This window comes from Fulmarus glacialis, unplaced genomic scaffold, assembly GCF_000690835.1.
Source record: "Fulmarus glacialis isolate BGI_N327 unplaced genomic scaffold, ASM69083v1 scaffold9493, whole genome shotgun sequence".
In the NCBI taxonomy this organism is placed as follows: domain Eukaryota; kingdom Metazoa; phylum Chordata; class Aves; order Procellariiformes; family Procellariidae; genus Fulmarus; species Fulmarus glacialis.
The window spans coordinates 1-12,919 of NW_009202272.1; the positions used below are offsets into that span (position 1 = coordinate 1).

The window sequence follows — 12,919 nt, forward strand, 5'->3', positions numbered from 1 at the left end:
GATAGTGTTGGGTTGACGGTTGGACTTGAACATCTTGGAGGTCTTTTCCAACCTTAATGATTCTATGATTCTATGATTCTATGATTCTCTGACTAAATTTGCACTAGCTGGCTCCCCACCAGATACTGTCTTTACAGTAAATGCAAGACTGTGAATAGCTTTACCTTTGAGGAGGAAATTTCTAACATGAGTTCAGCATTGGAGCTAATTCATCCCCTTCTTGCTCTGTTAGCTTATAATTGCATCTGAATTTGTAGACATGTCTGTGCTGTTGGGGCTGTAAACTAATTACCTTTACTCCATTGTAATTATGTAGTCAGCCAAAAAGTAATGTCTTGTTAGCAAGTTTCTGTTATCCATAATACATCTGGTTTCAAGTTTTGCCTGATCACCTTCAGTCATCTTGTTGCCCAAATTACTACTGTAGCTGCTTGTTACTGGTCACTCACAATTTCCCATCCACTTTAGAATCGGTCATTTCACTAAATCTGTCTCAAGACTGTGTTTTTGATCTACCTCAGGGCATAGCTTATACTTCTCTTTGATGTTAGTGTTAATGTAAACTGTTCTCCCTCCCCACACTGCTGTGCTGGCATAACTGTGTGAGGTGTACTTAAGTCAACTGCCCATTCAAGCACAACATTTATATTGTGTGGGTTTGTATTCTTCCATTTTGTTCTGTAGTTTAATTCACTCTCATTGTCTCGGTTCACACTGTTGCCTTTTCTCCTTATTCCTTTTTACTTTTTTTTATGAGGAAGTGAAAAAAACCCAACCCAACACCAGAACACCACTCATCCAGTCATCCCTGTAAACTTATGCAGACTCTTGTTTTGACTGTGTGTCACCAGGGTTAGGCATTAGCAATACAACTTTACAAACATTTTGTTTAGGTCCATCTATTCCACAGTATCACAATAAACTTGATCTTACTTTACGGAAATCTGCAGCTGAAAGGAGCCGTCCTGCTCCTTTTCTCCCTTCCAAACCCTAAGAGCATTTGTGCATGGTTACATGGTTGCATGTGATGTATCAGATCATTTTGTAAAAGATAACCCCTTTTTGCTCCTTGAAAAAAACCATTTTCCATCAAACTAGCAAGCAAATTTATGTTGCCATGATCTCACTCATGGAGTTGGTAGATCTGGTTCAAGAAAGAAAACGTGAACGTGTAGCTGATAGTTGGGGAGGGAAGAACTATGCATTTGGCAGCCGCTCACTTTTAGGCTGGATTAAGCATTTTGCAAGATTACTGTTTTAACAGGGGGGTTTTGTATACTTTTCAAAAAATTCTTCAAAGGAGAAAAAGAGTGAAGCTCTCCATAGCCTGTCATTTCGTTCATTTAGCATATATATTTAAGAAGGATGCAAAGGAGATTCTTATCTGCGCTTCCTTAAATATTGCTGTAATATTTAAATTTAATGCATGTATTTGTGGAGCTTTGACTGTACTTTGAACACTGTAAAATATTTATAGCGTAGATTGAGATAAAGTGTCTTATTATATTTCTAAGTTTTTAAGTTAGCATTTCTTTTAATACTTTGCTCCTCGCAAGTCACTACTGTCACAAAATGGAACAAAGTGGAAAAGAAATGGAAGTAAAACCAACTGGAAAGAAATTATCAAAAGAGGAAAAAAATATGCATTAAGACTTTCTGTGTTTTGAGAATTATGTTATCTTATAAATTAGTAATCTGTGGGGAAAAAACATTAAAATTTATGCTCAACATGTGAAAAATTGTTCAAAAAGGAAGTTATTTTAAATATACTGCAGTGGTATATACTGTTCTTCAGATCTTGTCCTCTAACTCAAAAAAGTAAGTGAAAGTAGGAGATACGGTATAAAGGAGTATGTCTGTACTTTTTCATTTCTTAGAATAATTTATTTGCTGTCTTTCCAGCTACTGCCTTAGGACTGAATTTATATCATTTACAGCATCATAAGTCTCTAGCTGGTATTGTATAAATGAAAAGTTAGAATACTAACCAGTATTAGATGTGGTTTCTGATCTTCTGTAAGCACTTGCATTTTCTCTGTGCAGGTAGTTTCATTGCAACCAGTTAACACACTTGCATGAGTGTGTGTGTCCACACACAGGTATCTACACATTTTTCTATTGGCTTATAGAATTTAAGGGCCATAGAAACGAGTCCAGTCTAAAGTGACTGAACACTGATAAGTTTCCCTTCCAGCCCCTGATCTAACCACTCGTGGTGCTTGGACATTTCTGGAATGTAAGGTGGCTAGTATATCTTGCACAGTAGGCTAACATTAAACAAGTTACTATGTAAAACTGCATCAAGTTTTGCTACTTTTGGATAGATACTGTAAGTACAATTTAAAATCAACAGCAACACTTGACTTGAAAAAAGTATAGCCTGGTTTTAACTTGCTTTCAGAATGTCTCTTTTCTGGTATGAGTTGAATTATTTGTGGGTTTCTGCCTTGTTAGTGCATTTTCAATTAATACAATTTTAAACCCAAATGTCTGAAATTCTTTTGAAATTTTGTCAGGTAAATATTGGAAAAATGGATTCTCCCATTGAGAAATGGAACCTAATAATTGGCAATTTGGCCTTAAAACAGGTAAATATAATGGACTTACTTGATTAACTCCTCTAAGTGAGCAAAATTATTGAAAAACTCCATCACAAACTTTGGTAAGTATGGAGATGGACAGTGTTAATGAGAAACTAGCTCTACTTACACTGGCTCATACTTAACATATAATGTTTGCATGACTGATTTTTTTTGAACAGTGTAGTTCTTCCCTAGTTATTCCCTAAAGAATATAAATATATAAAACGATATGAGCTTATATTTATCAGAAGAAGAGGTAAAGTATTCTTTGTGACTTTACCAAGGGTATTTCCTTTTTAATTTTTCTGAGAAAGGATCTGAGGATGATTAGAGAAAAATTTCAGGTTTGGCAAAACCGTTTAAATTTGACCTCTCAAATATTTTCAGTACTGTGTTTGCATTAGATTAAATCTTTAAAGAAAGCACGTGATGGAGCTTTTGGACAAGAAACGATATTTTAAATAGCTGGGTCATTTGAGGAATGTTTGTTCTCCAAAGCAACTATTTCTTAAGATTAAGAACTATTTCATGTTCATATGTTATAATACAACATGCTCAAAAAATATGTGAAATGTTTATACTGTGACTTCACTGTTTTAAGTGGCCTTGGGAGCCTCTTTAGGCATTTCAGCTTTGGCTCCTGGTAAATCCTCAGCTCTTTTCCCTGATTTTACTTTTGTTATTCTTGAGTCTCTGAAATGCTGGTAAAGCCTTTTCTGCTGGCATAAGATTTTTCTTCTTGATAATCCAAGGTTATCATCCTTTCTACAAAATGGATGAGCATGCTCCCTTTACACCTTGCAAATAAATGTAGATAGGAGAAAAGAATAACAGAAAATTATTCTGTAGTCCTCATAAGTCTAGCAATTATTTTAAGAATTGTTCACCATCTTTTTCTTTTCCAGGTTCAGGCAACAGTAGTTGGTTTTCTGGCAGCAGTGGCAGCAGTTATATTGGGCTGGATTCCAGAGGGCAAATACCGCTTTGATCATTCAATCCTTCTGTGTTCTAGCAGCGTAGCAACTGCCTTCATAGCTTCCCTTTTACAAGGTAAAAGGAGTATATATGTCACTTTTTACAGTTATTTAGTTTTCTGTGGATGGTGAATGTATATTATGTTGCTATTCCTTAAAAATTTAAATCCAGTAAGGTATAATACATCTGAAACATAGCTGAGGATAGGCTGGCCTTTTGCAATTTCCTTACAGGCCTGCATATTGCATTCCTCTCCTGTCATATTCTTTGAAAAGGTTTGATTTGCATGACCTCCTGAGCATATCTAAAACAAAAAGTATGGTTTTTAGAGTTTACCTAATATGATGGAGAACTTTTGTCCCCTGCTTTCTATATAAATTAATGTACAAAATACATTCTTAGGGCTAAACAGGTAGAACTTATTTGTAATTAAGGTCAAGTGAGCCCAGATCTTAACTCAGCTGAATCCAAACTCCCTGGTTGTCTATGCAGCTTATATGTTAGTTTGTGCTCTGCTTTGTATCTGAAGTGAACAAATTGGCTTGTTATGTGAAGGATTTGGGCCAAGTTCAAGTCCCCCTCTACAAACAGTGCCAATGTCTGTTTGGAGCCATATGGCATGATGAATTTAATCTTCTCTTCCCAATTATCAGGAAACATTTAACCATAAAAGACGGTACTTAATGGACATGAGGGGGAAAAAAGTACCCCTACTTTCATTCTTAATGAAAATACATAGTCAGTAGTCTTAATAACAGTAAGTCAAGTAAAACGTTTAACTTCCTTTTTTTACTAATTTGATATGCTTACTTATGTGAAAATTACAAAATTGTTAAAGTTTTGCAAGGAATTAAGAGCATACATGTATTTTAGTGACTACAAAGCCATTGAGTTTGATCATGCACAGAATTAGGAGCAGCAAGAGAACTGGGGAATATGAGTGCATTTTTTCCACTTCTCAGGTATAATTTGGACATGAAGAGAAACTTTGTTGTTATCTGGCGATGAGCCAGCATGGGAAATTACTTTCTAAGCTTCATCGTCCTAAAGGTGAAACAGGCGCTTTTGAAATATTGTGATCCTACAGGATCATTTCAGTTCGTTCTTCTGAGAATTTCATGGAATTTAACTCTTTTGGCAGTTTCTCTGAAGGTGAACTCCTAATATAGCCTACAATACATAATATTGCTAAAATACATGAAAATTATACCAATTTTTCAAAAAGTCTTTAAAATAACATAAAAGATAGTATACACAGTTGAAGCTCTTGTGTGTATTATATGATGAGAGGGAAATTACTCAGGTTATGGCAAAGACGACTGTTAATAACAATGTGAATTTTATTTTTAGTAGCCACTTGCATTCTGTGGGGAAATGCCTCTCAAAAAGTTAGTCTTGCTGTTTATAGGGAAAAAAAACCCCCTACGTCCCTAATGTAAAATTTTTTAACTGTGTAGCAAGTAACATTTTTATATGTTGTCTTGTTTTTAATGTATGATATAGCTTCTTGATGTTTGGTGCTAAGTCCATGACTGGAAATCTTGCACAATATCAGATGTCAAAGTATTTAATCTTATGTTGTTTTCAGCCTAATGTGATTTAAATTTCAGTCAGCTAAAGTTAATAGGGTGTAGAAATAATACACGGCGTATTTTTTTTATTCAGGAAATAGCTGATTTACAATTTCAGTAGTGCTAATTCTAATCATAAGCAAAATAGTTCATTGTGCAGAAGGTTCTTGGGGGCTTTTTTTTGTGTGCTTACTGTATTTTTTTTAGTATACAACCTCATTTTTAAAAATGGCTAAAACTTAAAAATACAGACATCAGTCAGGTGGGAAGAAAAATCATCCTGGGACAAAAGCACTGGCTTTGTATTTATCAAGTTTGAAATTGCCACTATCTTGGAGTTTTCTGTGGAGTTACAACAGTAGATATGGTTACTGTACTGTCTTCTTTATTGAATCTAGGTATAATAATGGTTGGAGTTATTGTTGGATCAAAGAAGACGGGTATTAATCCTGACAATGTTGCCACTCCTATAGCAGCAAGTTTTGGAGATCTTATCACTCTTGCTATACTAGCATGGATAAGTCAGGGTCTTTATACTTGCCTTGGTAAGTATGTTTCTTAGTGTATATGTCTCCCTAGGAACCTCTTTGGATCAGGAGCGTGGAGAGAAGGCAGGGAGGGAGAGGTTTAGAAAACCTTTTAGTTTGACTGACTTTTTTTGTCAACATTTATACCGTTGAATGATAAATCTTGGGTTGCAACGTTATGCCATGATCTTTTTTTTCCTTTTTTTTTTTTTTTTTTTTATAAGATGATAGAAGTCACTAACCACAATCTTGGCACAATCTACTAATATCTGAAAGGCTCTCACGGTATCACAGTCAAGCTACATGTGGATTAGAAACTGTAGTTGCTGAATTTACTCTGCTTTCTTGTGGGGGGGAGGGAAGCTGACTTCATCCAAGTTTTCTTGAATGCCCACCCCTAAATCAAATATTTGCTTCCCAGAGACCTTTTGAATTGTTCTCCTCTTGCACTAAGAGGAAGGAGTTGAATTGACTGTCTTGATAAGCTGCTGGGAGAGGAGTTCTGTTTTGAGAATTTTTTTTTGTTAGGGTGTGGTTTTAGACACCATTCAAATATATCTTGAGCTGCAGCTATGCCCAGAAATCAAAATGAAAATAATTTAAGTAATTTGAGTAACAATAGCAAGTTTACAAGTATGTATTCAAAGAAGTGAAGCCTAATTTGTGCTTTGTGATTGCTATGACTTTTAAATGAGTTACGCAAAAACTGTTGTGAGTTTCCTTCTGATTCCTTCCAAGTGCTTTCCAGCTCCCATTGCAGTACCTTCATGTTTCCTCATCTCCCCTACTCCAGTTTCCAATACCAGTTTCCTCAGCTCTTTCCTATCTCTTGTCTCCCTCACAGCGTGACACTTCCATGCCTCCCTCCTGTTCCCTGTGCCTGTGCTTGATTTTACCAGCGTTTCCTTCTGCTTTTCAGTAAACGAAGTAACCACTTCCAGCTTCTCCAAGTAATGGCCCTGCTCTCCTTCCGTTTTCTTTGTTTTGTTTTGTCTTATAAATTTGGTGGCTATATTTCAAACCTAAATCTGCTAAGTTAGCTGTAGCTTTCTTCAGAACAGCAGTTCTGCCATGAAAGATGAAAAAATGTATAACCACTTTGAGTAGCTAAGCAGAAAAGGAGAAGCCTTCTCTGACTACTGACTACAGAGGGCAATGATCTAATCCTACTTCATGCATGAATTCTGTCTGGCTTCTTGATGACAGTTTTTTACTGTTTGCTAATTTTCCCACTAATAGCTATGAACAGGTGAATTACACATAAACAGCTCCAAACTAATTTTCTTATGAATGACTTTTTTTTTCAGTCTGCAATTCTTCTCTTCTACTGGTTATTTGCATGTTTCTATAGTCCCTTTGAAACTGTTTTTCTGATTTCTAGGACCTGTACTGTCTAAATCCTACTCTCTTAAAGGAGAAGTCCACTCAAGAAGGTTCATCATCACAATGTCTGCTAAAAATGAATATGCCTATAATTATTATTATTAGAAGCATGCTCAGTAGCTGATGTAATGAAATGCTTGATTGTCACAAAGGAGATGTGAACTTGGAAAATGAGAATTAGGAACTCAAAAATCAGTCTTTTTCTTCCTGTTTCATCATCTCCCCCATGAAGAAACAAAAAATGTGAAAACATTTTCTCACAGGAGGAGAAGAATGTTCAGAACAATATTTAAAATTATATTATTGCTACAACTGACTCCTTCCATAGAAACTATTTAAAAATTGTGTTTTAAAAGACATAATTGTAGACAATTATAGTATAGTATACCACAGGCCAAATTTTGTGTTGTCCATAATTGTTTTACCAGACATGTTGATATCACCACATATATTCTTTACATCTATGCTCATTGTTCAAGCTTTTTTTATGTAAAAATTTGAGCTGTTCTGTGTAAGTATTACAGCATGAGTCAGAAAAGGTATCTAATAAGACTCAAGCTACCTTGGTGTGACTTGCCATTTTGTTTCTTAGTTTTCAACTGATGATTTTATATTTTCAGTATTTGATTTTTCATATTTAGAAAGTGTTGATGTGATGTCAGCTTAAACGTATTAGTGTGCAATACACCCATTTTTAATATTTTCTGTATTTTTTAAAAAACTTGAATTGTATTGTTTATTTAATATCTCTATTTAAATACTTTATATTATATTCTAATAACTTATTTCTCAAATACTTCCTTTAGATATTTCTTTTAAGGAAGTTTATAGACTCACAGTGAAAAGAAAATTAGTAAAGATTTTTTTAACCTCTCTTCTTTCTTTTCTCCTCTCCTGAGAAGAACAGAGAGGAAGCCTCTATTGTCATGAAATTTGGTTTCTCTAGCTAATGCTAGGACTGGGATAATAATTAGAGTTTAGCTCATTAGAGACTGTTTATCTAGATTTATTGCTATGCCCAAAAGTCTTACTAGGCTGGAACATTGGATTATTCTGCTTAAAATAGATTTCAGGTTCCCAACAATTGATACATTTGATTGGAATTCAGTTCAAAATTAGGGTTTATGCTAGTCAATGAAGTGCCAGGGAAGTTGGTATACCAGCTAGATGGAAAGGAGTTAGCTAGGAGAGAGTTAGCTAGGATTATTGGCATATACTAGCTATCTGGGTAGGTGTGGGGTTGGAAGAGGTTGCCAAATTTGGGTTAACACTGAGATTAGATTCGGGGCTAGGGTTATGATTGAAATTTATTCTAGTCAGGACTTTGTCTGATTTAAAATAATTAATGCTAGACTTCAGGCTTTAAATGTTAACTAGTAAGTATTTAAAATGAAATTTATTAGAAACTTATGCTCTCTAGGTCAAACTTCATTTTGGTTTTTAAAATTTTGCTTTGTAAACTACATTGTAATGAATAGGCCAGTGATTTTTTCATTTGTTTCCTAAATCTTTTCCCTATAAATATTAGTTTCTTATGTATTTGCATTGTAATGTTCTCTATATAATTGCCTAAGTTGAACCCATGTAACTCAAAGACAGTAAATCATTAATACTGAGTCTTACTCTTTTTAAACAGCTTCCTCTACTCCTTTCCATTTTTTTTTAAATTGTGGCTACAGGCAAAACTTACTGACATGTGCTGGTATTTTAATAGTAGCTGGATTTTAATTGTAGCTACATTTGTCATTTGTAAATAAACAACATATTATTTTGTGAATATATCTAGTACTGCTTCCTATGCTTTATATAAATTACAGATAATATGTTTCTTTTTTTTAAAAGAGTAACTAATTACTACTAATATTTCAGTTTCTCCTAAAACATGCTAAAAACCCCATGCTTCTAAAAAAAACAAGCAAAAACCACTGAGCCCGAAAAAGAACATGGGGAAGGAAACTTGGACTTCTTTCTTCCTTTCACACATTTCCAGAAATTTACACCTCTAGTTACAGATGGCCTAATGTATCTCAGAGGAATAAAAAAACAAGTGGAGCCAGTTTGAACCGATCCTTTGCTGCTTTTACAGCTGTCATGGCCATTCACATTTTAGTCAGCCACTGCAGCTGAAAAGCAGATCCCACACATTGTGTAGGGGGAAGGATTAGTGCACTCAAGTACACTTCTGAGAGTTACTCCCAATTTTCTTTCTATATGGTCTTCTGGAAATACTTCTCTTTTGGTGATATATGTAAATATCTAGTTACCGCTAAAATGGCTGCTTCTGCTCCTTGTATTTTTTTTCAATGTCTTTGTATTTCTTTCTCTTAGGAAACAGAGAGTCTTTCTAAAGTGAGAACATACCACAAAGCCCTTGGAAATGTGTGGTTTCCAAGACGCATGTATTTGAACTGTGAAATAGTAACAAGGAATAAAAGTATGGAGTAGCTTCAGCTCAGAAGAGGTATATAAAGTTGTGAATGGCAGGAAAGAGGCATTAGGAAAATGAGTAGGCAACAGGTTAAAAAAAAGTTAAAGAAACTTTTTTACACTATACGTGATTGGGATGCGGAACTTACTGCTGTGATGTGTTAAGAGGACCAAAGTGATTTTAGAAAACTAGTTGGATAAATTAATCAGAGAAGAATCCATTGAGGGATATTGAACAGACAGATGCAGACAGAAGCTTGAGTGATGAAATCCCTGAGGCAAACAGCAGCAGAAGCTGGCAGAGCACACTGAAAAAAGCATCACTCTAAACTTGTCATTTTCTTTTCTTCTTTCCACAAACCTGAACTGGTGACCATAGTCAGACACAGGATACTAGACTAGATGAGACCTTTGGCCTCACCCAGCACAGATGTTCTTATGTTCTTTCTGTCATTTCCCTGCTTTCTCAATGCTAGAATAACAAGCACAATGGGAATGTTATAAAGAAACCCACAGTTTATGGGCTAGTAATGAAGCAGGTGGGATTCACCTCTGAACTGTATTCTGAATTCACTATTTTCCCCTATGATTTATTAGCCTAACTACTCAAATGTACTGAAACAAAAGTGTAAGTTTCTGGCTTCTCTCTGCATGGGAAGAGTTGTTTTCAGATAAGGAGGCTGGAAGGGGAAAATGATTTATGTACAAGCTTTATGCTTGTCTGTAACAGAGCTGTACACCTGTGCTCAGCCTTTGGTTTGATATGATGCTTCATGGCATAGCCAGAAGAGGCAGGGAAAAAGAACTGTAGGCATTTTTACCTAGGCTAGGGCCAAATGAAATGTCTTGTTTGGCCACCATCATATATATAATTTCTGAAAAGTTCATCTGAGTGTTTTAAAAATAATGGCAAAGCCATCAAACATGGGGATTTAAATAGCAAAAGGTTAACAGTTCTTTCTGCCTTAACAATTCCCTTAAAAGAACTGTATCTGTGAATCGTTGTTAAATAGCTGGGGGAAAGCACTAGAGGGCTCCCCAGGACCGTCGCTGGGACCCACCTCTGGTTCCTCGACCAATGCTCTGGAATCGAAAGACCCAGTATATTAAATGTGGAGGTCCATGTTGCTTGTCATTTGTCAGTAATGATCTGAAGACTTCGTTTAAAGCTTTCCTTTTTTCTTACAGATCGTGACTTAAATATATGCATTTCTCTCTCATGCATGTTGGATCTGGATTGAGAAGACAAATTGTGTGATTCACATTATTGTTTTCAGGTTCCTACCAGTTGCTTTGAAGTAGTTTATTTCCAGTTTACCTCTAATTTCTACTAGAGGTTGCATTGTTTTCAGTGGCACTGCACTGAACAGTATGTCACAGTAGCTACCCCGCACAAGGAGTAAAACATTAAGTAAATTAAGTAAAACATTCTCCAAACTAGAAGATTCATTTATATCACTGTTTACTAAAGGGATGAGGGCTTAAAGTAAATGAAGATCAGTAAGGACTCAGTTGAGAACCTTGTCTCTTTCCTCTTCCCTCCTTCCTTTTTTAATTTAAGGTCACAGTCAGAAGTTCATTGAAGAGTTGAGTGCTTTTAGGAGTTGATCTTCCACTGTTGGATGGTACAAACTCTATCACAGAGCCAGGCTGAGCAAGATTCCTTTCACCATGTAAGCTACCTGCTACAAGTCTATCAAAAATGGAGTGAAGTGAGCCCTAAAAGAGGAGTCATTTATTCCCTCTTCCCATTCTCCAGCTATTGTGTAATACATTTTCTTCTTCTGTGAATTAAGTATGAAGAGGAAGATGGCCCACCCTTCCTCAAAAGGTGCCTCTCAAGGTTAATGCCTTTTTAGATTCTTATAGTAAGGTGTTCTACAAGTAGAGTCTCCCATAGCTAAAAAAAAGTCCTGCACTCTGTTCCCAAGAGTTATACTGGAGCTGAGTAGTTTCACTAGTCCTGTAGGTAGCTGGAGCCTATTGTTGCTCACTTGTGACAGATTCTGTGATATGTTTCTAAACTATTAATTACTTCTATAGTTCTGTTTTTAATTAAACTTAATAGACGGGCAGTAGAATTTGAAGTTCTGGTAGGGAGCAGCTGCCTTGCCTTAATTTTTATATCATCATTGCCTTAAAAGGTGAGTGGGGTGAATTTCAGTTGTCTAGTCTAAAACTTGTAAACTGATTAATATGTATACCTGATTTCCACCTTGTTTAGCAGCATGGGCATGGTTGGTGGCCTATTTGTTTGTTTATTTAGTATTCCCTCTAGCACTTTTAGAACAAGGAATCCCAATACAGTGCTAGTATATTATCATAGCAGAAGTTTTTGGTTTTGTTTTTTTTTTTTTAAATATAAGCTCTGGCTGCATCCTGTCCCTGGAGATCCCCCATTCCTGAGAGCCACTCCTGGCTTTTGTCCCTTTCAAGAAGAAACTTGTGACATACGTTGAATTCAACTCGTGGAAGGTTTGATAATCAGCCATGGGTTAGTCATGTTTTCTAAGATTTGTAAAGCTGCCCTTGCTTCTGGCTACTTGCTGACTTCTGAAATGGTCCTGTTGCACTGCAGATATAAATTATATTTATTTTGGTTATAATTCATGAATCATTATACACTAGCAAGACTGTCTTATCTTTTTTTTTTTTCCTTTTTTTTAAACTTCTTACAAAACATTTCTGTGGCAGGATGACGTGTATGTGTATGTTATATTTTACATAATTATTATTTATTTAGAAATTACCTATTAAATAATTCTTGGTTAGTATTCATTGTTCATTTGCCGGACTGATTTCAGTTTTATCTATGTGCTCTTTCCTTTTTTTCAGAAGAAAGGAATTATACGATATATTTTACTTTGCTTATTTTTAGTGTTCTTTGTAATTCTTGCATTACATTCTTGGACTAGCTCTCCAAGCTTGGAGACTGGTGCAGGTAGTTACATACTCTGCCTTTTTTTCATGAACGTGTTCTAACAAGTTAAGTTGTTAGTGGGATTAAAAAAGAAATTATTGTAAAAGGCATACTTTTTTGAACTTTTATTTCCTTTCCTGACTTGGTAGAAATCCTGTAATAAAGAGTACAGTGGGCTAATTGTTGATGTACAAGTGAAAGACTTTCAAAAATTAGTGATTAATTAGGATAATGCTCACCATTGCATCTGTATTTTGCTGTTGAATGTTTTTTTGCAACAGAGGGTCTTTGCTGACCAGCAGACTTTACCTTTTAATAAAATTGGCTACCTCTCAAAAAATGTGGCAAAGACTTGGAAATTTGTGATATTAATAGGATTTCATTGTTTTATGCCCTTTTATATTTTACTAAACATACTACATTAGAATTATTCTCTCATTCTGAGCTTTAAATCAGTTATTGGACATCTGGAACATGCTAATGCCTCACCTTTGAGAGGAACAGACAGAGAGGGAGAAAGAACACATAGCAGGA

The 12,919-nt window shown here is 35.4% G+C and overlaps 1 protein-coding gene across 1 annotated transcript in view; it reads left to right on the forward strand.

Annotated features, from left to right (window-relative positions):
- The first annotated feature begins 2,522 nt into the window (after positions 1–2,522).
- Positions 2,523–12,919, forward strand: part of SLC41A2 (solute carrier family 41 (magnesium transporter), member 2) — a 40,428-nt gene continuing 30,031 nt past the window's right edge. Inside the window, exons 1-3 of the mRNA XM_009574234.1 lie at positions 2,523–2,588; positions 3,488–3,632; positions 5,527–5,673. Of these exons, the coding sequence (XP_009572529.1) occupies positions 2,532–2,588; positions 3,488–3,632; positions 5,527–5,673 (349 nt within the window). The 5' untranslated portion in view covers positions 2,523–2,531. The remainder of the gene's footprint in view (positions 2,589–3,487; positions 3,633–5,526; positions 5,674–12,919) is intronic.